General features: G+C 35.2%; 1 protein-coding gene across 1 annotated transcript in view; it reads left to right on the top strand.

The window, feature by feature from the left end:
- The window catches only part of CAND1 (cullin associated and neddylation dissociated 1), a 45832-nt gene extending 18186 nt beyond the window's left edge, over positions 1-27646 (top strand). The window contains exons 3-15 of the mRNA XM_044677881.1: positions 4074-4228; positions 6236-6359; positions 11728-11984; positions 12066-12171; positions 12539-12684; positions 18107-18399; positions 19984-20125; positions 20454-21947; positions 22906-23001; positions 24432-24601; positions 24691-24855; positions 26373-26480; positions 26945-27646. Of these exons, the coding sequence (XP_044533816.1) occupies positions 4074-4228; positions 6236-6359; positions 11728-11984; positions 12066-12171; positions 12539-12684; positions 18107-18399; positions 19984-20125; positions 20454-21947; positions 22906-23001; positions 24432-24601; positions 24691-24855; positions 26373-26480; positions 26945-27169 (3481 nt within the window). The 3' untranslated portion in view covers positions 27170-27646. The remainder of the gene's footprint in view (positions 1-4073; positions 4229-6235; positions 6360-11727; positions 11985-12065; positions 12172-12538; positions 12685-18106; positions 18400-19983; positions 20126-20453; positions 21948-22905; positions 23002-24431; positions 24602-24690; positions 24856-26372; positions 26481-26944) is intronic.
- The last annotated feature ends 252 nt before the right edge of the window (positions 27647-27898 follow it).

Below are 27898 nucleotides of genomic sequence, written 5' to 3'. Positions count from 1 at the left end.
CTTACACACAGACACACATATAATGCCTAATGCATCCAGTTTTGGGGTTGCCATTAACATCAATTTCTATTTTATTTGACTATTTTGCATAATTAAAAACAACCTTCTCTTTTCCTATGTTTCTTGATTTGTGGAGCTGGCATATTTTCAAATATTCTCTTTTCAAATATTCCATGGAAGATGGAAGAATGTGGAGTATAGAGGAAAAGGAATATGTACTTTGTTATGCAAAAGTTTTTTATCTCTTGTTCTTGTACTGGCAGGATGTGCTTAAAGAATCTCAGATGATAATCTTGTACTGAACTGAAAAGTGTCCTGTTTTTTTGTGATGTTTGAATTAGTTTTCAGCATTGCATATATATATAGTATGGACAACTTAAATACTTAGTGGTGCTGCCATTCCTGATGTTCCATTGGTTTATTACAAAGTTCATTTTTTATATTAAGGTTTTCATTTTATTTGTAGACAGATGCTTTTGGCATCTGATTGCACCGTTTGTCTTTATTAAGAAATGTGCTATTCTAATAGTGTAAATAGTTTTTAATCAATCTTCTTTTATTGTATGGCTTTTAGAAGTCATTTTGGGAGAATCGGGCCTAGTCAGAAATTCATAAATATCTTTTCTTAAATATATTACTCATGAACATTTTTATAACTCATATTTAAATTTTTATAATCTTTTTAGGGGTAAAATGTATTCCCATCCCACAGACCTGTTTCCTTTACCATAAAATAAGTCTGAATGAATTGTAAAATTATTTAATTCTAACTTAATTTTTTTGCTTCTATTTTCACTGAAAATTAGTGTTTTATGAAAAAGATGGGCATATATACTCAATTTTTTATGAATGATAGTATGTGACTAAATATATTAGGAGGCAACTTCGCAAGATTGTGATCATTATTGTTATAAGCTATATTTTGATCCCTTCTCAGGAGTTTCAAAATAATTGACATCTTTTGCAGGATTTTGTACTCTTTAGATGTCATTTCCTTGTAAATTATGGAGAATTGGGTTTTCAAAATAGATTGCAATAATTTCTGTAACTCAATATTAGGATAGAATGTATGTGGGAGGAAATGAAGCTTTTCTTGAAAAGGGGAGTATGATGGAAAGAATAAAATAATTTTTATGCATTTCATACAAAACGATGTCTCGTGTGTGTGTGTGTGTGTGTGTGTGTATCTTCAAACATACACATATACTAAATATTTAATAGCTTAATGCATTTTTGCCCTTAACTTATTCTATCTACATTTATGTAGCGTTACTTCTATGGAAATCCTTTAATAGAATGACGATATTCTTTAGTAGCAGCATCTTAAATTATTTATTTTTAGAACAAAGATTTTGAGTAAAAATAAGTATTGATTTATGTGTGTATTCATGTAACTTCAGAGTAATTAATTTAAAAAATTAAACCCTTACCTTCTACGTTAGAATCAATATCTCCTATCTCTAGCCCTGGCTCTCAATGCACTGAGCTATCCAGCTGCTCCCTGCTTTTCTTTTAAATAGCTTTGGATTATCATTGTTATCTGTTCATTAAATAGCCTTTCTTTGATATTTTAGGCTAATTAATGTTTTATAGAATCTAATCTTTAGGATAATTTGTGACTAGCCAAAGCATTCATTTTGTAACAATAACATGGATTTTTCTTATATTGATGTTTCCCTTAAGTTTATTACCATTTTGTAAATATAAAATCAAATTAATAATGCTAGGAAGATATTGAATGGTTATTTCATATGTAAATCTTTTTGTCTTTTAAAAAAACTTCCAAAAAGAGTCTACAGTTATTAATATTTTTCAAGGTGTATGTGCTATATTAATAGACTCACCTAGACTTTAAATGTCTGACTGTAGACTCAAAGGATTTGAGTTGAATGAGACCCCAGAGACCAAATAATCTCTGGAAGGAGTTTCTGCTAAAAACATAGCCTATAAGTGATCTTCTATTGTGTATTTGTCATAGATATCCATATCCCTCACTTTGTTATTCTTAGATTAGGTAGATTTTTTTGGCTGGCATATTGCATAGTGTCATCTTAGTACTTTTTTAAAACATGAATTGTTTAATGATGCCCCTGTCTTTTTGGTCACTTAAGTGTAGGGGTTCGCACTTATCCCTACTAAAAATCATCTTTTGGCACATTTCTTTGCTTCTTTTGATATTTTTACATCTTGTCTCTTCTATAGCACATTAGCTATTCTTCTTAGCTTTGTGTCTTAGGCAAAATTAATTAACTTACCATCTCTACCTTTATCCTTTTTTTTTTTTTTTTTTTTTTTTTAACCCTTGTACTTTGGTGTATTGTCTCATAGGTGGAAGATTGGTAAGGGTGGGCAATGGGGGTCAAGTGACTTGCCCAGGGTCACACAGCTGGGAAGTGGCTGAGGCCGGGTTTGAACTTAGGACCTCCTGACTCTCACTCCACTGAGCTACCCAGCTGCCCTTCTACCTTTATTCTTGTTAAAAATGCTGAGTAGTATATGACCAAGGATAGATGACAACAGTATTTTTTAAAAACTATGTTATCTAGCCCATTACTATACACAAGGATATCCTGAGAAATTTTACTTAGCTGAAATGAAGGCATAATCTTCAAGTCTCATAACACTATGAAAATATTCTTTTTCTGATTAGGTCCTGGTGATGTTTCCCTTTAAAAAAATTTATGGTAGTCATAGTCTGTACTAGTGTACCACTATTCATTTTTTTTCCTCTTGTTTTATAAGTGTATATAATGTTATATTCCCTTTGAAGCCAAGAAGATTACATCTGATGCTTGTTTGTATTCCCAATAGTGTATAGCATATCTATCTATATGTGTATATATGTCAGATATACATTGAACTCATTTGTTTTAGCTTTTGTAAAATCCAAAATTCTGGAATTATAGATACTAAGATAGAAATTTCCTTACATGTGATAAAAGTTCTTAGAGCAATGAGAATGCTGTTAGGTAGTTGATGACGTATTGAGCGGGGTGGAGAATTAAAAGTTATGGGGCTCTTGTTAGTATAGTCTTCTGTGTGCTATGGCAAGAACATCTTGGCATCTTTTTTTTTTTAAACATAAAAGAAAATCTTTGATATAATCTTATCAAAAAAAGAAAGCATCTTGAATTTTATAACTGATTGATTGGGGAAAAGTAGAATTTGCTTTAGAAAGCTAACTTTGTTGGAACACATTCCATTGTTAAAGTTATGCTTCGAGAGCAGTTAGATGGCTCAATGGATTGAGAGGAAGGCCTAGAGACAGGAGGTCCTGGGGTCAAATTTGGTCTCAGATACTTCCTGACTGTATGGCCCATAGGCAAGTCACTTAACTCCCATTGCCTAGCCTTTAGTGCTCATCTGCCTTAGAACCAATAGATAGTATTGATTCTAAGAAGGTAAGGATTTAAAAAAAAAAAAGTTATACCTGTAGGCTCTAGCAAAGGCACGGATCTTTTCTTTACAAATAAATAAATTGATTGCTACGTGCATTAAACATTTTAAATATGTGATTATTTGGAAATTAGCGTGAAATATAGCAATCCATCGTAGTGCATGGTCCATTGACTTGATTTTCATAGTTAATATTATAATAAAATGGGTATACATATTTATTTGTACTTTGACATATACACATATATATTACATATTTTGGTCTGGACTTATGATTTCATCTGTATAGAGACCTCCCAAGTGAAGAATCATCTCTGTAACTTGGCCTTAAGAGTTATTTGGAACACTGATAGATTAAGTGACTTGTTGCCCATGATTACCTCACCACTGTATCAGAGTTGAGAGTTGAACCCAGGTCTTCTGGACTTTGGGATCAACTACATTTTCTCTACTATCTTGCCTCTTTTTATCAATATTGTTTTTTATGAGCCATAACATTTTACATATTATATGTAAGTAAAATTTTATTCTTTGAAAAGTGGAAAGTCATAAATATATTGATATTTGGATATTACATATCAAAAGTTCTAGATATTTTGTGATTTTTTTTCTAGTTTTGTTTACTAGTAGGTTTTTTGTTTTGTTTTTAACCTTTTTCCCCATTCTCAACATTACAGTCTTGGCCCTTTGGTGAGTAAAGTGAAAGAATACCAAGTGGAGACAATTGTAGATACTCTGTGTACTAATATGCTCTCTGATAAAGAACAACTACGAGATATATCAAGCATTGGTCTTAAAACAGTAATTGGAGAACTTCCTCCTGCTTCCAGTGGTAAGATAGTGTTTTTTTTTTCCCTTTACAATTACTTTTATTCATAATTACTGTTCTTAAGCATACTTTTGAATAGGTAAAACATTGAAATATGTACTTTTTTGCAATCATGATTCTTCGATGGTTTTTACTTTTACATATATGAATCACTTGTTGAATATGATCTTTGAATACTAGTTTTATAAAATTTGTGATCTTTTGTTCATTTGACCAAGATTTAATTTTAATTTAAAAACATTTTAATTAAACCAAACTGAAGTTGAAACTTAATTAACTAACATGATTATTATTTAATTTTGTATTATCAGTGTTAATTGTATAAGGGAAGACTTTTCTGCTTTTATTAAAACTGGTAGTCACTTATGAATTAAAAATATGTTAAATATACCTGAGAAAAATGAGCATCATTTCATCTACTAATGGTTATAACTAAAGTAGAGCTTTTGCTGAAATACCTTGCCTTGGAATTAAGAACCAGGCAAATATAATTAATGAAGGACATTAGGTAGCATTACACATTTTAGAATGTCTTAGTGATCTTGATAGCTCACATTTGCAAAAATGAATAGGGTAAGAGTTAACTTCTCACCTTATTAAACTCAATTCGATTGAGAAATATGAATTAATAACATTATTTTGAGGAGGTAAAAATAAAGCTCCCTGTTGATAGCCAGAAATACCTTTATTGTTTTATATTATTATATAAGATATTTTTCCTCCTAATTTTCCCTCTTTAAAACTTTTTATCAACTTTTGGTTTTGTGAAGACTTCTTATAAAAAAGAACCAATTTGACTCGTCAGATGCCATCTATTGGTAATCCTTCTTGTCTGTTTTTTTTTTAATTACCCTACTTTTTAATTATAGTGACACACCTTAAGTAATCTGCTGAGAACGAATATCTTTAAAATAAAGTCAGTGGGGGGGGATGTGAAGGGGAAAGTAAAAACAGGAATCATGTAACCATGGAAAATTTTTCTAAAAAAAATATGTATTTTAAATCTAAAAACAAAAATTTAGTATGCCATCCCCCATTCCTCATTTTGCAAATAAACTAAACCACAGGGGAAAAAAATAAAATCAGTAATGTTAAGGAAGTCAGTTTCAAAAAATCTAAAATCATGTTACACCATTATTGACAATGGGTTATTACTACCTTTTTTTTTTAAAGGAACAAATTAGAATGAATACAAAGGCATTTAATAAGGGTATAGTGTGTTCCTCATGTAGAGGATACAGAACAAAAATGAGACAGGCCCTATCTATAAGGAGCTTACATTGGAATAGAGGGAAACAGCACAAGTAAGGAATTAGCAGCTAGATGTTCTAGAAATTCCAGGGATGGTGAATGGAACATTCGGCAAGTCCATTGATATACCATTTCCAGAGGCAGTGGCACTTTTGATTTCATTCATTTTTAGAATAGTAAGTGGGATATAGGGAGCCAGATCATATTCACAGTCTTAAGAGTATTCAGAGAGGAATGGCAGAGTTTTTCCTGGGCTTAGTCTCTGGAGGCCTCAAATTCCTGGGACTTTCTTAGGTTATTTAGTAGTTACTTCAGCAGTTTGATATGAAATGCTTTTTATATCACTTTTAGCCTCAAAGTCTATAGACTTGGGGAGACCAAGAAGTCAGGTAGATGATAATACCCTTGGCTATCACTGGCTAGTGTTACTGTAAATCTAGTGGATGGTTCTGAAGTCTCTCTCCCTGATCCCTTTCATGATATTTGGAAATATATTTCTATGCTTACTATGCTACCTCTACCCTGAATGTATTGGTATCTGCATTATTGATCAAAAAGTCTTACTGTAATTATTAATTGATCATTTTTCCCTCTTGGAATGGCTCACTCACTTCCTAAGATCAAGCCAAGATAATATAATATTTTCTTTATTGATTGCAATAAAATATTTTAAGTAACTGAAAGTAATTGAATGTAACTATAAGACCTATGTTTATACATTTTCATTTGAACATGGTTACTGTTTTTCTGTTTTAACAGGCTCTGCATTAGCAGCCAATGTTTGTAAAAAGATAACAGGACGTCTTACAAGTGCTATAGCAAAGCAGGAAGATGTTTCTGTTCAGTTAGAAGCCTTGGATATTATGGCTGATATGTTGAGCAGGTAAATATGGCTATTCATGTGTATAGTATTTAATGATCTGCACCATTAACTAGATTCTATATTTTTACTATTTATTGCTCTTGAAAATTTTTTGGGTTGTGAGAATAAATTGCTCATAAAAAAACTTTGCTAAGTAGTTCTCTTGATTTAAATCTTAAACTCATTGTAAGTCTCTTCCTGGCTACAGTGGTAATCTTATATTAAGCATGCTTGTGTTTTCATTTGGTGATGATCATTCTACATTAATGGGCTTTCCCCCTGTAATAATTACAATTTAAATCATGAGGCTGTTAGTAGCTTTTTACTGGCTTTATTACAGCAAAATAGAGATAGTAAAAAGAGGGGAAAGGATTCCTTCAGTTAAGTGAGCAGAGCACAGAGCTAGAGACCAACACCTGCCACACCTTAACCAAAGCAAAGCTCAAGCTCCTAAAAAAGAGCCCTGAGGTGTGGGTCTCAGCCAAATTATCTCCCAAGCCCCTGTATGCCAAATGAGGATGTACTTAAAAGGATGCTGGGAATTTAGCTCAGGTGTAGCAAAATTTCCACCTCCACATTCCCCCCTGTGATCCTTTGGGAGACCAGTCTTCCCCAATGGATCATTTTAAACATAATTAACTAAAGTATATACAATATTTAAACAGGGAAAATACAACAAAGTGAGGATAAGGAAACAGAAAGGGAATTAATAACAAAACCAATTAGGGGGCAGTCCCCTTTGGTACAATAAAGTACATATAAGCAAATGTAATCAACCCCCCAAAGTTCAATTCTGCACATTCAGTTTGCTCAGGAACTCCTGGAGCAGCGTGCGGTCTCCGCAGGCATCTTCGTGGTGCCTTCTCCAAAAAGTTCACCTTCTGGATTCTGGGAGGTAGTACAGGTAGGAACTTGTATGGTAGGAGGATGAGGTTTTCTTGGGGCTGGGGTTGGTGGTAGGGTGGGAGAAGGGTCAGGGCAGGATGGGGCATCGGGTGAAGGAGCAGGGGAGAGAAAGTCAGGAGTTCAATATGAGAGAGGCTATTTTCCATCTGAGACATAGGAGAGAGGTCTTCTGTGTTTGTTTCAGTATCAATTTCTTTGGGTAATTCAGGAATAGGGTTTGAATCGGATATATCTTGGATGGAATTATCTATTATTGTTGGACCATTTAAGGAGTCCTTAAAATTGTCCAATTGGTTTTGAATGTCAGCTTGCATTTTAGTTTGCATTTTTTTTGTATGATAAGTTTTTGTGCCTTCATATTTAGGAATTGATATAGAAAATTCCCTAGCAACAAAAAGAGGACGCATTCTGAGAACTTAAATGTTCCCATTTGAATCAAAGCCAAAAAGGTTTCCTGTAGTAGCAATCATGATGCTTTGTGTGTTATATTTTATAAAGGTCTTATTTTATAATATTTTTATATGTTATATGATTTTATTGCTCCTCTCCAGTGGCAGAAAAAGCCAACACTGCAGTTCAGCAAGAGGCAAAACTGAGTGCTCAATAATGGCCTCTACTGGTGAAGGAGGCAAGAGGGGATTAGGGGGACTAGAATCCAGGTGGCAGTATGGAGAATCTGGCTACAAAGTGTAAGAAGGAAAAAGGGTTTTTTTGGTTGGATATTAATATTTAAAGGTGTGGTCACCAAGGAATTGCCAACTTAATAAACTGGATTTGTATTCAAGTCTGGGCTTTACTCCAGCAGGGCTCTAGAGGCCCAGCCGAAGCACCTAAAAAAATTAACAAGGGGTTTAGTAACGAGGGCTTCTCCCAATCAAGAGCCCCTCCATTCACCACGTGTAGTTCTAAAGGAAAGATTTAAGAACAGTTTCACCAAGGTCTCAGGGTCCCAGGTCCAGCACTACTCCAAGTCCTAGTCAGGAACAAGAAGAACCCCTTCAGGAAGTTGCCACTCTCTTTTAAAGGGGCTTCTTTTGCGTCACTTCCAGTGCCTTCCTCTTAGTTTACATGTCCAATCATAACAGATGTTTTTCTTGGGACTGCCCAGGAGGCAGCCAGTAAATTCTGATTTCCTCAGTCTAGCACATGTGGATCACAGACCTCCCAACTTGTGAGTTAAGTGGAGTTGGTTACACTTTTGGTGATTAGATTTGAGAATGGGCAAGTTGCATTTAATCTCATCACAAAAGGCGGGGTTGAGGAGGTTTTTTTTTTTTTTTTTAATATTTTTATTTTTTAGGGGCAAGGATACCTCTTAGCTGGAGTGGGAAAAGCTTTTAGCTAAAAGGAAGCAAGCTTGGGTGGGTGAAAAAAGAAGAGGTAATTAGGAGGGAGGACCAGATGCTTGGTATGGGGTGGGGAAGATTCCCCCTCCTGTGGGCTGGGGTTGGGGCAGGGAGTTTAAAGCTTACCAGTAGTAGCAACAGCCTCTGTGTGGCAGAGACCCGACTGCCCGGCTCTCCTGGTGGGCAGGTGTAGTCAGTGAGTCTGTGAAACCTCTGAAAGGTTTCCCGAAGGGAGAAAGGAGAGGGGAGACAGGGCAGGAGAAGAGATTGTATCCCTTCGTGGCCACCAAAAATTATAATAATTACAGTTTAAATTGTGAGGCTCTTGGTAGCTTTTTAGTGGCTTTATTACAACAAAATAGAGATAGTAAAAAGAGAAAAACGGATTCCTTCAGTTAAATGTACACAGCCAGAGGCCCACACCTGCCACACCTTAACCAAAGCAAAGCTCAAGCTCCTAAAAAAGAGCCCTGAGGTGTGGGTCTCAGCCAAATTATCTCCCAAGCTCCTGTACGCCAAATGAGGATGTACTTAAAAGGATGCTGGGAATTTAGCCTAGGTATAGCAAATTTTCTATCTCCACACCCCTCCCCTGTAAGACTTTGTTATTTTTCACTTTAGAGAAGTGAAGGCAAAAGAATGGGGCTCTTAGAGCAGAATGTATAGGAGATCTCATTGGCAAATTAACATTTGATCAATATGAAAATGTCACCCTGTCAGGAAGTCTGCTAAGTGTCAAAGGACCTTCCCCCCCAGCAGTCTTTATCAAGTGACTTGGACAAAGAGAAATGGTGTGCTTGTGTCACATGTAAATGTCCCAAAGTTAGGAAGACTAGGATCTTAATTTTAAAGCTAGAAGTGAACTCAAAAGCCAGTTGGTCCAAACCCCTTCGTTTTATAGATGAGGAACATTATTTGCTTGCTAGTGAGTGTCTGAGGTTTTATATAAATTCATTTTCTCTATTGATGTACTTTATATGATGATTCTAGCCCAAAATGATCTGGTGAGGATGCATATATGTGCTTAGCTTTAATAAGAGGAAATTAAAAAGATATAAATATGTTTGTACATTGCAGTTAAAAATAAGAGCTATATAGAACAGAAGGAAATATTGTCAGAAAATGGTTTACATGAAGAGTTAGGACTTTTAGTCAGCTCTTCCAAGTTCAGGCAGCTAAAACAGCTCACTGTTTTAAGTTACACGAGTAGAAGGCTAAACTAGTGACATGATGGGTCTGCTGATCTAGTTGGGCCATGGGTATTTCCATCCAGCTCTAGAGGCTTTAAGAAGGACCCTGATAAACTAAAGAGTGACAGCAGTGATAAAGAGATAGCAAGCATATGAGGATCAACTCAGTTCAGTAAAGTGCTAGTTGTGTACAGAATACTGAGAATATAAAGGTGAAATACGAAGTTGTACCTTCAAGAAACTCTCATATATAGGAGATGTGACAAATAGAAAAGTAACTGATAAAAGACAATAATAAAGAGTTAGAAAGAAGAGGTTTTCATAAAAAAAGAAAGGGAGTAGACACTTTTATTTGTGAGGTCAGAAAAGGCCAAGATTAGTAGTTTAGTAGATTAGGCCTCTGGGGGAAGAAGTTGCTAGTTGCTAAAAGAGGCGAAAATGAAAAGGAGTCTTTTCCAGCTATTGGAAGTGATGTGAGCAAAGGTATGAGAAAAAAGTCAAGAGGAAAACAAAGGACTTTGTTTTAATTAAGCTTAATTTGGCCTGACCTTTTGAGTGTATGAAGGAGAATAGTAGGACTAGATAATGTAGATTGGAGTCAGATTTATAAAGGAGAGAATGGCATCGAATGCCAGGATGAAGTATACTTCATTTAATAGGCAGCAGGGAGCCAATTGAAGGTTTTTAAATAGAAGATTAACTTGATTAGAATAGTATGTTTGAAATAATATATAAGTAATGTGGTTAAGGATTGAAGGTTAGACTGGAGGTGGAGTCAACCAGACTTTGCGATAGTTCAGGTGAGATGCAATGAGAATTTGAACTGAAGTATTTAAAGTTTGAATGGAAAGAAAAGACTAGATGTAGAGTATTCAATATTTGGTAGCTGATGATTTGATGAAGATAATAAAAAAGAAAGAATCAAAGATGATTCCATGATTTGGGGCTTAGTTGACTGAGGATTTAGAGGTGACAAGTTCATTTATGGATGTGTGCTGATGGGGCATCCAAGCAGTTAAGAATGTGGGCCTTGGACCCCTGTGGAGAAGTTGAGGATGAGAATAAAGATTAGGGAATTATCCACTATTATAGCATTATTTGCCCTAATCTCATATTTCCTATAGTTGAAAATTTGTTATTCATTTGTATAGTTTACATTTTGATGATAATCAGAGCTATGGAAATAAATGAGAACGAAAGGAGAGAGTTGAGGTCTCACCTAGAAGAATGTTCTTTGACACCCATGAGAAAGCAATTGAAGGAAGTAGGGATTTTTATTCTGGAAAAGGAAATTTGGGGGTTAGATTGGAAAGGCTGTCATGAAGAAAAAAACCCCACTGGCTCTGCTTCCTGCTAGTTTAAATCTGACAGGAACCTTGGTGGTTATCTTCTAGTCTTATTGGACATGTGGAAAAAAAAGACCCTGAGAAAATGACTGATGCCCAGCATCACACAAGTTATGGTGAAAGAGAATTGAATGTCTGACTCAAAAACCATTGCTGCTTCACAGAAATAAGGGCAGAACTTAGGAAGACTTTTACTTTACTACCTTCTAATAACTAGAACTGCCCAAAAGTGGAATGTGTTGAGTTAGGAGTTTCTGTCATAGAGGCCTTATGTGGGTGCTTTGAAGTGTCAGAGAGAATTCATTTTGTGGGTTAAGGAGGGGTGTTGGGTCCCTACCAACTCTTATGCTGTTAATTATAAAGGCCCTCCATTCTCCAGTTTGCCTGTAATTATGGAAGAGAATAAGAAAAAGTCACTGACTTCTTTCCTCTAGGACTGTTTTTTCCCTCCTTTGTATTTTTGTATTTATGACAAATTGACAGCTCATTTTTAAGTTTTGATTCAGCTGAGGTAAAGCTGAAGAAGTCAGACATTTTTCACTGATCTTTTAAGCATTTGATTGTTATGAATTCATTTGTTGTCTTCTCATTTTGTTTTAAGGCAAGGAGGACTTCTTGTTAATTTCCATCCTTCAATTTTGACCTGTCTGCTCCCCCAGTTGACCAGCCCCAGGCTCGCAGTAAGGAAGAGAACTATCATTGCTCTTGGCCACCTGGTTATGAGTTGTGGGAATATAGTTTTTGTTGATCTCATTGAGCATCTTTTATCAGAGCTATCAAAAAATGATTCCATGTCAACAACAAGGACCTACATACAATGTATTGCCGCTATTAGTAGGCAAGCGGGTCACAGAATAGGTAAGGAATTTGATGTTAAGATTTTGTATGTTTTTAAGCTGTTTTCACATGCTTATGAATAAATTACATCTTCTTTATTAGGTGAATACCTTGAGAAGATAATTCCTTTGGTAGTGAAATTTTGTAATGTAGATGACGATGAATTACGAGAGTATTGCATTCAGGCTTTTGAATCGTTTGTCAGAAGGTAAGTATTTTGGGGATATTACCTGTTTTCCCATTTCTTTATATTAAATAATATATTTTCCCTAAAGATTAGAATTCTCTCATGGGGGAACTTACCCGTGAAGAGGTGAGTTATATTGAGGACTGTGTAATAATCAATTTCAGAGTCAATCCTTTACAACTACTACATAATTAGTGATTTCTTGGCCAGCATAATAAACAAATGCAATTTCTTTGTCTCTAGAAAGAGCAAGTAGAACAGTTACTATTTGGACAGTCTTATTATTTAACTATAAGGAATTGAGATGTTAATATTTTGCTAGGAAAAAAATGTTCTGTTAGAGTTGAATATCTGCCTTGAATATAATCATGGTAAATTTTATTTGCAGATGTCCTAAGGAAGTTTATCCCCATGTTTCAACAATTATAAATATTTGTCTTAAATATCTTACTTATGATCCTAATTACAATTATGATGATGAAGATGAAGATGAAAATGCTATGGATGCAGATGGCTGTGATGATGATGATCAAGGTAATATTATCAATTTAATTATATTTTTAGGTTACTGGTCTGCCTCAAAATTGAACTGTTTTGTACCTGAATTGTACATCATAAATTGTGTCAACTCTTATTTTTGTTTTATTTGGTTTTTTTTAAACCCTTAACTTCTGTGTATTGGCTCCTAGGTGGAAGGGTGGGCAATGGGGGGTCAAGTGACTTGCCCAGGGTCACACAGCTGGGAAGTGTCTGAGGCCAGATTTGAACCTAGGACCTCTGTCTCCAGGCCTGGCTCTCAAACCATTGAGCTACCCAGCTTCCCCCTCTTATTTTTGTTTTAAAAGAACATTGTTTCATATGGTCTTGCAGAATTGGATTAGTAATGAATAGATTACCTGAGTCTCAATAGAGCTCTTTAGACTGGTACTCTGAGCTCCATTTTTTCCCTACAGTCTTTGATACCACTGACTTTCTTCTGTTTCCATTCTGTCCATTGACAAGAGTTGATGTTTTTGTTAGTAACTGAGGAACAACAGACTGAGTGAGCAAATAATGAAGTACGTGAATTGACAGGCTTCAGTTCTTTGCTCTAGATAGTGTCCCCAGTTCAGTTCTCTGACTGTTTTTGGAGGCTCAAATTATAATTAAAGAGCATTTGTTTAAGTAAGGAATGTTTATTATCTCCTTGGATCTTGAATGTAGGTCATGATGCTGAATGAGACATAAGGTTGAATGAAACACAATAAACTCGATCATTTCTGTCCCTATACTAAATTCAACAAATATATGTTAGGCATGAGAAGAGTTAGAAAGATAAAATTAAAGCACTCTCCCCATACCCATACAACCATTCCTTAGAATGGAGGTCTGCAGGGTGTTCAAAAACTCTTAGTTCAGTTCAAAGCCCTAATAGTTTCAAACTAACAGCTTCTAATAGCTTCAAAGTACATTAAGACTTGGAATACCCTGCAGAAATGTGTGATCAGTATGGTTTTTTAATGGCTAAATTAGTGCTTAAAATTCCAAAAACTTTCTTTTCAATACTTTTCCATTTGTTGTATTATTTTGTATACAATTAGTTACATTATTAAGTGACAGTTAACAGGCCAGATTTTATCTACCTTCTCTAGCCAGTTAGCATCTTTAAATTTTTATTTCAACTTTTTATAGGAGTTTTCCTATAAAAAGGAGTAGAGGTATTGTGTAGGAAAATACATTTGAGGGAATAAAAGGGACAAATGAAAGTTTTCTTAAGGATATGGGTGAGCTAAGTATGTTTGTATGGTCCAGATATTTGTAGAAGGGCTTAGGCACAAGGAAAAATGGAAAGATGTAAGATTATTTTCAGAACAAACTCGCAGTTCTGGGTCATGGTTTGGAATACTTGTGAGAGTGATAATGATCATTGATCTGCCTGTCCCTGTGTGCAGCTGGAGTAGAATGAAGGTTCATCCCCCCCTTGGCATCATATTGACCTCTTGGAAATAAAGACAATAATTGGACTTGATAGGAACTACTTGAAAGGACTTGGGGCAACAGTGGATAATTGCCTCCTGGATAGGGTGTTGGCTGGATAGAGTGAACCTCTAAAGAAGAGGGACTACTGAGTGATGATGACAACAGGCTTCAAGTACTATAGAAAAGACCTGGGTATAGAAAACCTGGATTAAGGGAAGAGGCCTAATATAAGACTGCTTTCGTGGGCACAGTGAAAGGGTAGGCTATCATGAATGGGCTGAGGGGTTATCAGTAGGAAAGGTTGGTTTTGTTTTGTTTTTGTCTAGAGAGCCTTCTGCTTCATATCCAAAAGATACTGCCTGGAGGAGAAAGTTAACTAGATGTAGAACATTAGAATGTCACCTTCTTCTCTGCAGCACTGGTAACTGCGCCCAAGGCTTTAGCTTAGAATTGTTTTGATTGACATTCCTATGGTCCTAGACTAGGCAACCAACTGTTGGAGGGGGTCAGATGTGTGTGGCTGGATAAGTAGAGGCCCAGTATCTCTCCGTGTTGTGCTGTTAGGCTGGGTTGAGAAGTCAAACAGTAATAATATTGATTAGATCTCTAAAGTCATACAAACATTTCCATATTAACTTTTAAAAAAGAAAATGCAAAACCCCAAGAAAAATAAAGTTGAAAAAGTAGGAGCATAACTTGTTTTTTCATACTATTCAGCCTCATCTTTGCTTCAGAAAGCAAAGATTTCTTGCTTAGGCTCAAGATCTGACAGCTTATTTTGTGTCTGAGGTTGAATTCGAGCTTATTTTTCCCCTGTTTCACATATGTAAATACATAAAGGGAGAGAAATTTCTGTTCACAGAAAAGAAATATCAAAATAACAAAAATAAATTTATAGACTACACTGTGCCATTTGCATTTATTAGGGTTTCCTTTAGAGGAGGAGGGAAAGCAGGTATTGGATCTTTAAATGAATGAATCTCAAGCTGCTACAAAACAATAATTATTAAAATTATGTTATCAATAAATAATTATCACATCTATTCTGTGCTATATATAAGTGCAAAGACTGAAATGATTCCTACTTGCAAAGAGCTTATCTTCTAATAGTACTCATTGCCAAGTAAAATAGTGAAACAACCTAGATAAGTGAGACTTTGAAATAGAGTGGTCCAGCATTAGATAAATTAAAGAACCATTAAGGGGTAAATTCTACTGGAGGATAAACTATCATTGGAATTGCCAGTGACTTAGCTTGGCAGAAGAATATGAGCTTTTTATCAGCATTTAAAAACATTCTGAGAAAGGGTCTATGTATCAGACTGCCAAAGGAATCCATGACACTAACAAGCAGAACATACACACCCAGCACATTCTTTATGGTAGAAAAATATGAGTGGAGGCCTGTTAAAGAGTGCTTGGACAAATTGTAGTATATTAATTAAATAGATTATCATTGCATTGTGAGAAATATCAAATAGGAAGACTTGGATGAAATGCTGCAGGATGAAGAACGTCCAACTATATACACAGTACTGTGAAGTAAATGAGAACACCAAGAAACAGCTGAACTCTGAATTGTCAGCCACACGATAGCCCTGGAGGGCTGCCAAAGAAACACCTTCCCCAGGGAGGTGGGGACTGGATATGAAGTGCAATATATACTGTCACAGTTGGTTGGTATCTGTTGGGTTTTACTGACATGTTCTTCAGTGCAAAGAAAGGTTCATTGGTGGGGATGTACAAAAAAAGGTAACAAAAAACTTAAAAGGAAAATAAGATTAAAGTTAAATGGTAGAGAAGGGGCAGGATGAGATTAGAACAAGCTAGCAATAAAATAATGGAAAAGATCTTTAAAGCAAAATGTCACTGTATGACAATAATATATGGGAGATGTTTTATTCCTTAAAATGTATATTAAAATATAACATACAGTCCACCAGACTCTGTGAGTTAAGTATTGGGTCTTTATATTTCAGCAGTTAAAAGAGCTGAATGTTGTTTTATAGACGCTATCAGAACATTTTTTCTTTGTTACAAAAACAAAAAAAACTTATTAGAGCATGTATTTGGCTTTAGGGTGGGGGACAGTATGATTAAAAAAAAATGATTGCTGTGTTAAAAACAAAAGGCATCCACTTAAAATGACACAAAGGAGTTGGACTAGAAGACCTTGAACTAGATTTATTTGAGCCCTGTGATTCTGTGTTGAGTTCAGGGAATAGCCAGCCCTACCTAGACTGTGATATAAATGTATGGGGCATGAATAAGAGTGATACAAAATATTAGGCTGGAAAAGGAATCATGGGATTTGAAGTTGAACTATTCTAAACCTTATTCAAAAGGAATCCCTTTTTTAGTATTGGTGACAAGTGTATTCAGAAAGGTGGAACGATATGCCATTAGAATGAGTCACTATTGTTGCCCATCTACCTTAAGATCACTCTCAGTGATAGAAAGTTTTTCTTGACATAAAGACTTTTCCTTTCAAAGTTTTCCTCTTTGAAGCTTCTACCCACTGAGGCCAGACAAAACAAGCCAATCCCCCTTCTCCATGAAAGCCCTGAAAACACCTCATGTCCTCGTCAAGCCTTTTTTCTCTAGGCTAAATGTAGGATTATAAACTTGAAGGGATAGCCTAATTTTACAGATGGAACTAAGGCTCAGAGAGGTTAAATGATTGGCACAGTGGAGAGAACCGGGATAGAGACAGAAAGAACCAAGTTCAAATCTAGCTGTGTGACCCTGGCCAAGTTGCTGAACCTCTGTTTGAGTTTCCTTATCTGTAAAATGGGGATAAATAACAGCACCCTTCCCTCCCAGGGTGGTTGTGAGAATCAAAGAGATAATTGGAAAATACTTATTTCAGTGCCTGGCACAAATCTCAGTTCATTTTCACTTAATAAATGCTAGTTATTTTTATTATCCAGAATCACAAAGTCATTAAACTGAGGGAATATGTGGATTTCAGGTCTTCTGACTATGAGCCCATTGTTCTCTTCTCTATCTCTCCTAGCTGCCCAAAGTTCCTCTAACCAATCCATATATAACATGTCCTGATTGCCTATTTTGGATCCAGAACTGAACATAGTACTCCAGATGTGGTCTGGTTAGAGTAGATACAGAAAGACTATGACCTCCTTATTTTCATAGTTTGGAGCCAGATTGTGGAATGTATTTCCATTGAAGCATTTTTAGAGGGAAAGCCGAATGGGTTAGAGCAGTGATTCCTAAAGTGGGTTCTATCGCCCCCTAGTGGGTGCTGCAGCGATCCAGGAGGGCAGTGATGGCCACAGGTGCATTTATCTTTCCTATTAATTGCTATTAAAATTAAAAAAATAATAATTTCCAGGAGGCTAAGTAATATTTTTTTCTGGAAAGGGGGGGTGGCAGGCCAAAAAGATTGGGAACCACTGGGTTAGAGCATCTCTGTGATGAGTGGATTGAAGCAGTAAGGCTATTTAAGGAACAGTATTGCAGTCGTCTCAAAGGGATATGGTCCTAAACTGAGTGGTGACAGTATTCATGGAGGGATCTGTAGACTTCATGCAAGAGGCAAATGACTGTAAAATGAGCTAGTAGTAAGGGGTTTTTCATAGATTCTGGTTAATAAGATAGGAAATAAGAAGGTGATCTCAGGATGACTTCCAACCAAATTAAATGAAGAGTTTTGGTACTTTGACACATTAGGAGGATAAATGCTAAATTAATACATCTGTAGAATTCTTTAACATTGTCAGAAAAAATGTAATTTCTGTACATGTACTTTATTAAAATAAACACAGTCATGTTAGTTCTATAAAAGTTGATGTAAGGGCAAACATTACATTATAGTTACATATCTTTTAGGTACTGTTGATACCTAGTTAGGTTTCATTTTGTAATTGCTGGATAATAAGTTATGATACCTGCTTTCATTGTGAAGAATCTCAATTCCTTTTCACTTCTAAAAATTGTGTATTTTTCTTAATTTATTTTTTAAAAATTTTATCTTCAGGGAGTGATGATGAATACAGTGATGATGATGACATGAGTTGGAAAGTAAGACGTGCAGGAGCCAAATGCTTAGATGCTGTAGTTAGCACACGGCACGAAATGCTTCCAGAGTTCTACAAGACTGTGTCTCCAGCCTTGATAGCCAGATTTAAAGAACGTGAAGAGAATGTAAAAGCAGATGTGTTCCATGCCTACCTTTCCCTTTTGAAGCAAACTCGTCCTGTGCAGAGTTGGCTTTGTGATCCTGATGCAATGGAACAAGGAGAAACTCCTTTGACCATGCTTCAGAGTCAGGTTGGTTGAAAAGATAACTTTCAAAATGTCATTAAGTGTTCCCTTTTTCTTTATCGTTCTTAATATGAACATAAGCTTAAATTGGTTAGGAAAGCTGGTGTTTACTAATATTAGAGAAAAATCTTAATTTGATTGTGAATCAGTCATCTATTTAAAATTGTACTATGAATATACTTTGCCATGTGGCGGTATCACAGATATATAGAAAATGGTATGTTGATTTAGAACTTGCTGTTTTGCCACCTACTTACTAATTAAAGTAGAAGAATATAAAGCTTAAGTGGTCAACAAAGGAGTCTTTAATCTGGCTATTTAAATTTCAGTTGGCTATCACAATGATTAGGATTTTGCATTATATTTCCTCCATGGAATCTCTAGCATTGTCTATATAATTTAAAAATTATGTAAATTTTTTTTTGGTAGTGAACATAAATGTTCTAACATTGAAAATTTCACTAGTGCAGCAAACAGTTCTAAATTAAAGTGATATGTGACATATCTGTTAGTAGATATAGGATTGAAGCGTGGAAACGTTCAGTCCCATTGCTGCATCTTTAAATGGCTTGGTAGAATAAGTCCCAGGGAATTGCCTGAGACACCTTAGATAATGAGTATGACTTAACCAGTATCCCATGGAGGCAGGATTTATATCTAGAATTTCTGATTCCATGTCTATCATATTATCCATTGTGCCAGGCATATATCTCCTTACTTCTTATAGTACTTCAGAGAACTGGGGACAAGTGCCTTGTTCTCACCATTGTGTATTTGCCTCATGGTTGTAGTATTTTTAATGTTTTTAGAAACTTGGTGACCTAGCTGTTTAACAGTGAATATTTATGAATTGATAGTGTTTTGAATAACTGACTGTTATTCATAACATAAGAACTTGATTGATGATGAGTATTCTCAGGCCAAGTTTCATCTGTCAGCATTTAAGGTAGAGATAGTTGTTTGAATAATTGGTTTTATTTCCTTGGCAGTGTCTATAAGACAGAGCTGAAGGGGAAAATTTTGAATGTTACCTTTAGGAAATGACAAGGTGACCAGAAAATAATTTTTTCTCTAACCATAGTTGCCAGTGCCATTATTATTCACAATATTTTGTTTGAGTGTTTTCCAGTCAAAATTGCAGAATCTTAAGTGTAGGGTCACTTTTCTTATAACAATTTTTCTTAAGTTTTTTTGAGATATTTAAAATTATTCGCTATGTATGAGTTTTGATAATCTGGAGAGATTAAACAATACATTTCTTAGATTTCCTCTTGAGTAGTACCAAGAGACTTGTACAGAAATGAATTGGTCAATTACTTTATTTAGGCAAAATTATTTCCCTATGAAATAATTCAATCACCTTAGCACTTTTAAAAAATGCTAAATGCCATTATAAATTGTAAGATTTGTCCCTAAAAGTTTTGTAATGAAGAAGTGAGTAAGAGATAAATGGTGAAAGAGATTTAGTTGAAGAACCAAAAAAGATGTTTTTTGGCCTGTACATCCCTTCTTTTCCTAGTAATTTGTGATAATTACACTGAGGAAATCCCAATGACTAAACCAGCTAATGGTGGTTTTTGATAATTACAGGTTCCCAACATTGTTAAGGCTCTTCACAAACAGATGAAGGAGAAGAGTGTGAAGACTCGACAGTGTTGTTTTAACATGCTAACTGAGCTGGTAAATGTATTACCTGGGGCACTCACACAGCACATTCCTGTACTTGTACCAGGTAGGAAAAGTAATAAGGAGTTGAACTTAGAAGTTACAAATTTAACGTCTTTAGTCATAAAATATGAAAAGCGAGATAACCACAAAATTACATTCATAATTTCGGTTTCTTTTAACTGATCGTATTGAATGCTACTTTGTTTTTAAGAAAAATTTGGTAAGCATATAGCCGAAGTGGTTAAGAGCTTATTCTTATCTTTGTTTATAGATGTCTATATAAAATATAGCTGAGGAAAATTTTTGGAAGAAATTTGAAACAGTTAAAATACCTTTTGTGGTATCTTAAAATGCATTGGAATGATTCTGGGTTTTCTTTGTTAACATTTTAGGAATAATATTCTCACTGAATGACAAATCCAGCTCATCTAATCTGAAGATTGATGCTCTGTCATGTCTGTATGTGATCCTCTGTAACCACTGTCCTCAAGTCTTCCATCCTCACGTTCAGGCATTGGTTCCTCCAGTGGTGGCTTGTGTTGGTGATCCGTTCTACAAGATCACATCTGAGGCACTTCTTGTTACCCAGCAGCTTGTCAAAGTTATTCGTCCTTTAGATCAACCTTCTTCATTTGATGCAACTCCTTACATCAAAGATTTATTTACCTGTACTATCAAAAGGTTAAAAGCAGCTGACATTGATCAGGAAGTCAAAGAGAGGGCCATCTCCTGTATGGGACAAATCATTTGCAGCCTTGGAGACAATCTAGGTAGTGATCTGCCTAGCACACTTCAGATTTTCCTGGAGAGACTAAAGAATGAAATTACCCGGTTAACAACAGTGAAGGCTTTGACCCTGATTGCTGGTTCCCCCTTGAAGATAGATTTAAGACCTGTCCTGGGAGAAGGAGTGCCTATTCTTGCTTCTTTTCTTAGGAAAAACCAGCGAGCTTTGAAACTGGGTACCCTTTCAGCTCTAGACATCCTAATTAAAAACTATAGTGACAGCTTGACAGCTGCCATGATTGATGCTGTTTTGGATGAGCTTCCACCTCTTATCAGTGAAAGTGATATGCACGTATCACAGATGGCTATCAGCTTTCTGACTACACTAGCTAAAGTGTACCCCTCTTCCCTTTCAAAGATAAGCGGGTCCATTCTCAATGAACTTATCGGGCTTGTGAGATCACCTTTGCTGCAGGGAGGAGCACTCAGCGCCATGTTAGAATTTTTCCAAGCTTTGGTTGTAACTGGAACAAATAATTTAGGGTACATGGATTTGTTACGTATGTTGACAGGCCCAGTTTATGCTCAAAGCACAGCACTTACTCACAAGCAGTCTTACTATTCCATTGCCAAATGTGTAGCTGCCCTTACTAGAGCATGCCCAAAAGAGGGACCAGCTGTAGTAGGTCAATTTATTCAAGATGTCAAGAACTCAAGGTCTACTGATTCCATTCGTCTCTTAGCTCTACTTTCTCTTGGGGAAGTTGGGCATCACATTGACTTAAGTGGGCAACTTGAACTTAAATCTGTAATATTAGAAGCCTTCTCTTCTCCTAGCGAAGAAGTCAAATCAGCAGCATCCTATGCATTAGGTAGCATTAGTGTTGGCAATCTTCCTGAATATCTGCCATTTGTCTTACAAGAAATAACCAGTCAGCCCAAGAGGCAGTATCTTTTGCTTCATTCCTTGAAGGAAATTATTAGCTCTGCATCAGTGGTAGGCCTTAAACCTTATGTTGAAAACATCTGGACCTTACTCCTGAAACACTGTGAGTGTGCAGAAGAAGGAACCAGGAACGTTGTTGCTGAGTGCTTGGGTAAACTCACTTTAATCGATCCAGAAACTCTGCTTCCACGACTTAAAGGGTACTTAGTATCAGGTAGGTACATAAGCTTTCTGAATAAAAGGAATATATCCTTTGCTATGGATTCTTGTTAATTATTTTATATGTGAATATTGTAATTAAATAGAAAAAAAGATCTTGGCATTTTTGAGGGCTAGATACTGCTAAGCAGTAAGACACTCATTTATATATATGGAATTCATGGAGTCACATAAATTAAACTTCAGTTTTCAGTTACTCATCACAGGTACATAGTATATTTAGCCAAATGATTGTCAGATTCGTTTCTATTTAATAGTTAAGAAATACCTATACAATTTAGTAATGAATATTCCACTTTTGTGCTTATTTTCTCCACTTTCAAAGAACACAAAAACATTCATCTGTTTGGGTTACTATTATGTACTAAGGTACTTTCTAATGCTATTAAGTATTTATGGTTATAAAAGCTTACAAGTACCAAGAACCATAAACAAAATACTTTTCTCTGAAGCTGAGTGTCATTTGTGGTTCCTGAGATTCACTTGAATGTCTCAGCCCATTTTGACAAGTTGAAGTTGATACAAGTGTATGTACTTGAAATATTTAGATAAGGGAAAATACTTAGAAAGTGTCTGAACAATGATACAAATCATTGCTCTTTTTGTATGTAAAAATTAAACTTGAAAGGTTTATAAGCCAAGCAACTATATTTTTCCTGATGTCTTTACCCCTGGTTTTGTTCTGTTTAATGATAATGGAAAGAGTTACTTTTTCATTTTGAATTGGACAGAGTTGTCCTGTTGTAGAATATAAAGTCAAAGAACATTTTCCATGCTGTAAACTAGTCAGTAAACTTTTGAGTCTTCATTGTCCTAAGAAAAAAATTTTTTAATGCCATTCTACTCTAAATACAAACTAAGGAAGTAGAAATTTTGGTTCACTATCAATTTGAAAATAGTTACAGATATGATTTTTAGTGGTCTTTATACCAATAATTTACTCCCTTTGTTAGGTTCATCTTATGCTCGAAGTTCAGTGGTTACAGCTGTGAAGTTTACTATTTCTGACCATCCGCAGCCCATAGATCCACTACTAAAGAATTGTATAGGTAAGTATGGACAAACAATATCTTTCTGATTAACTTGGTTTTTTGGAAAGATTTGGAACTACTTGCTATCTTGTCCAAGGTGACATAGGTAGTATCAGAGTTGGTTAGTTGGTATTTTCAGAATCCTTGTTTAATCTTCCAACATATACTGTACAGTGTATTGGGTCTAAAATTAAATCTGTGAGCTAAAAAAATTCCTCTTTCCACTCATCATGAAACTGGTCAAATTTAAATGGAGGGGAAGAGGAAAGAAGAAAAAGTAGGATTCATCTATTGAAAAAAGGACTGGCTTATTTTTTGAGAAGATTCAGTACACACTTAGGTAAGCTTCAGTAAATGGTAAATAAGCACTACTCTTTGGAGAGGAATGAATTCTCTTGGAATACTCATTGTACCACAAACAGTAGTTTAGTAATTACTTTATAATTTATCTTTGCTTTGAGTGTGATCTCTGTAACTTGATATTTAGGTACCTGGATGCTAATCCAAGGTATTGATGCTACCTCCCTGTGGGACCTTGGGCAAGAACATACATTTCTGGACTTCCTTTTCCTAATAGCATTGAATTAGTCTAAAAGATTTAAGATGCTTCAGCTCTAAAATTCTATTTGTCATTAAAAAGTTGTTTCATTTTTATAAAATACTGACAAATATCCTGTACTGTGTTTTGTTTCTTTTTATTTTTTTTTAAAAGAAGAGTCTTGTAGGGAAACAACTCAAGGGCCTAGTCAGTATCTTTTCCAGACTCCATTGCAATGAGGGTTAATCTATTAAGGGTTAAAGTTGATTTGCCACCTTAGTTTACCTCCTCTTTCTTAGTCTTTTAAAAATTGATGCTTTTCTGGTTGTTTGATTTCAGTCATTTACAGTAGTAACAAAGTAGGCAGTTAAGCAGAAGTGACCAATAAATCCAATAAATTTTGTACCTGTTGTCTGTCCTTCTCTGCCCAGAGAAGGGATGTTCTCTCTTAGTCTCTTCTAGACCTTTGTTTGTGTTCAATACTGCTAGGAAGATATTTTTCTTAAGGTGGTAGACTTTTTGCTTTTTGACTCCCACCATTTTTTTTTTTGTCTGTGCATCTATAAAGGAAGGTGATAGTGTATCTTACTAGTTTGTCAGGTTAATTTTTATTGGAGAATGTTGAGGGAATCCATTGCATATTTGTAGAATGAAGCCACTAAGTAGGAAGTTGAGCTCAACTCTTACATGGGGATAAATTGCCAATTTGTCCAATTGTCCATGCTCCTGCACTTTGTACCTTCCTTCATCCTCTTGTTCTCTCTTTCCAATTTAGAATTTAAGGTATCATGGCAGCTTCTTTGAGATAAAGTTTGGAAAGGATAATGATAAAGGAAACACATTTAGAGATGTGAAATAATTGTAGTTTTCAGCCTGTATTGATTTTTAAGTTTTCTTTCCTTACTTACAGGTGACTTCTTGAAAACTTTAGAAGATCCGGATTTGAATGTAAGACGAGTAGCCCTGGTAACATTTAATTCAGCAGCACATAATAAACCGTCTTTAATAAGGGATCTTTTAGATACTGTTCTTCCACATCTTTACAATGAGACAAAAGTTAGAAAGGAACTTATAAGAGAGGTAAGTTAAGTTAGACTATACTTAAATAAGCTTAAGTTTACTGTATACACACCTATAATATGTAATCAAACTTTCTGTTTTATTAACAGGTAGAAATGGGACCATTTAAGCATACTGTAGATGATGGCTTGGATATAAGAAAGGCAGCTTTTGAGTGTATGTATACACTTCTAGACAGTTGTCTTGATAGATTAGATATCTTTGAATTCTTAAACCACGTTGAAGATGGTTTGAAGGACCATTATGATATTAAGGTGAGATATTATATATCCTTATAAAATATCTTGAAGAAATTCTGAGAAATACTAAAACCACTCAATGAAATGTATGTTAGTAACTTAATAGAAAAGTAGAGTTATTGGTCATAGTTGCTATATGCATGAATACTCTTGCATCTGTAGACATAGCATACAATTCATAGTTAATGCATGGTAGTAATAACACAGACAAGTGACTATCACTTGTGTTAGGGAAAAAACAGATTGCTATTATCAGTGGGCATTTTAGAATAGTTTAATTGTAGTTTAATTGGTGTAGGTGAGGTTGAGCATCCCAGGAGGTTGTATTGGGCCAGAAATCATGCTGTGACAAGGTATCATGGTGTTATTTACTGTTGACATTTTCTCTCCTAGTATGATCATTGAATATGTAATATACTTTGTATAGTGAATTTCCTTCATCGCTGTAATTCATAGTAATCTCTCCCTATTCTGAATTAGTATGATAATATTGGCTGTAGCACTTCATTTATCTGGCACTTTACATGCTACCTTGTGCTAGTAGTTAATTCTTAGGTATGTGTCCTAATTTTCCACCTAAACCCTAAGGTCTTTGAGGGCTCACAATTGTATTTCTATATAATACAGAGATCCACATAAATAATGGATATTCTGTAAATGTTGATGCCAGAAATGTCGGTCCTTTTCATTAGATGTGATTTTGAAGATGCTGTTTATTTCCGATTCAAAATGTTATAGTCATTGAAAGATTCTCGACTCTCTGAAAGAGGTGGATAATTTAGCAAAAACATATCTAATTAGTTTGCCAAATTTGCCTGTGTTTTTGTAACTTTTATGAGACACTTAGAATCTTGGCAGTTTGAAAAAACCTAATTTAAAAATGTTTGCTTTTGGAAAAGAAACAGTATCTTTCATCCATAATCAAGATGTTTAGTTTAAGAGTATTCTTTTAGACTATTTTAGTATATACTGAAGAAACCTCTGATGAAAAAAATGTAGTGTTAGTGGCAACAATTGCCAATCCAAATGAACAGTGATTTAAGGTGATGGAAAGATTTTCTGAATATTAAACCACAACTTAGAAAATTTATAGCAAAACTAGGTTTTAGAATCAACTATCAAGTAAAGTGAGGTTGTATGTTTATTGTTTGTTATATTCAGTTAAAATCTTTGGGTAATTGGGCAAGACGTGGCATGCAATTAACTACAATTTACTTCTCACTATGTATTCAGTGGAAAAAGGAAATCCTCTTATGTACAGTGACCCATCATTGTTGAGTAGAGCACCTTAAAAACAAAACAAACAAAAAAAGGAAAGGGTCTTGGACCACAAACTGGCATATTTTCCTATTCCTATCTACTATCAGCCAAAAGCCCAAGAAGGAGAGTTTTTGTAGTATTTACTAAGGATTGTACTTTATGCCTAGTCATTTCTAACAGGACCATATGGAACCTCCTTATAATGAAGCTTTGGTAGTATTTTGAATTCAGAAAATTGTACTAAACTTAACTTTTATTTTTATTCCTAATAGATGCTTACATTTTTAATGTTGGTAAGACTGTCTACCCTTTGTCCAAGTGCAGTACTGCAGAGATTGGACCGACTCGTTGAACCATTACGTGCCACATGTACAACTAAGGTAAATATTTAGGAGAGGTGATTTAAATGGGATTTGATGCTGTTTTTAGGCTCTTCAATCCTCCAAATTTTTTAAAGGTAGGAATAATCATTGATTAGACCAAACTTCAAATTTACTTATCAAGTTGAGTCTTCAAATATCTGGCCTAACTAAATGAATGAATGAATGAAAAAGCCATTACTTAGCATTCATTGTATATCATGCACTCTGCTAAGCACTGGAGTTCAAAGACTCATCACTCTCAGGAAGCTTATATTCTAATTGAGGGAGACACAGCATGTGAAAGAAAGTTCATCTGTGGGGGGCAGCTTTAAGACCTATTTCAGATTATATGATGGCACTCATGGCAAGGCCTGGAGTTGGAGGTTGCTAATCTTGTAGACCAGATTATGATCTGGAATTTTACAAAGCTTCCAGAAAGGAATTGATTGTGCTTAATTTCTTCTCTTGGCTCGCTGGTGCAGGTCAAAGCAAACTCAGTGAAGCAGGAGTTTGAAAAACAAGATGAGCTAAAGCGATCTGCCATGAGGGCTGTAGCCGCGCTCCTAACCATTCCAGAAGCAGAGAAGAGTCCACTCATGAGTGAATTCCAGTCACAAATCAGCTCCAACCCAGAGCTGGCAGCCATCTTTGAAAGTATCCAGAAAGATTCGTCATCCACTAATTTGGAATCAATGGACACTAGTTAGATATTTGTTCCACATGGGGACCATTACATTGAACGATGCACTGAATTGACAGGTTAATCATAAGAAATGGAAAGAGAAGTATCTAAACTTCACAATGTTCCACTTTTATTTTCTTTCATGGAGACAGTTTGGCTTTCTTCCATTGTTGCTTTTGTAGCTTTTATTTCAAAAATATGTATTTCCATAATCCAAAGGTTGTAAAACTACTAATGTTTTAGTGGTTTGAGCCACATTTAAAATGGAAATAAAGTTAGAATTTATGGAGTATGGAATTAGGTTCCAGATCCATTTGCCCTGTAATGTTTAGGATTAAAATGTTAAAATTTTGTGACCATGAATTTTCTTTCTTTTTATAATTCCTTCTTTTACTGTTTTAAAACAAAATCAGAAAAGCCTCAAGACAAATACCATGTTTTTGTATAACTTTTATTGTTTTTTGTTCAACAATATAAATTGTTTTCTTTGGGCTGGCAGATAAGAATTTCTGTGTAAGATTTATTATACTGCAGAGAGTTTTGGCAGTTTAGAAAAACAGGCATATAGAAGGTATCCTTTTTTAAAGTGTGGGGATTAGCAAGTAATACCCCTGTTGTACACACTAATTTTGCATGAGCAAGTTTACAAATATATATTGTCTGTAAAGCAGCATGTGCAGTTTATTCATAATACAAGTTAAAATAAGTATTGTATCAGTGCAATTTTCAGATATTTATTTTTGCACAGAAAACA

The sequence above is a fragment of the Gracilinanus agilis genome, chromosome 5 (assembly GCF_016433145.1).
Source record: "Gracilinanus agilis isolate LMUSP501 chromosome 5, AgileGrace, whole genome shotgun sequence".
Lineage (NCBI taxonomy): Eukaryota > Metazoa > Chordata > Mammalia > Didelphimorphia > Didelphidae > Gracilinanus > Gracilinanus agilis.
This window is presented reverse-complemented; position numbering and strand designations above follow the sequence as displayed.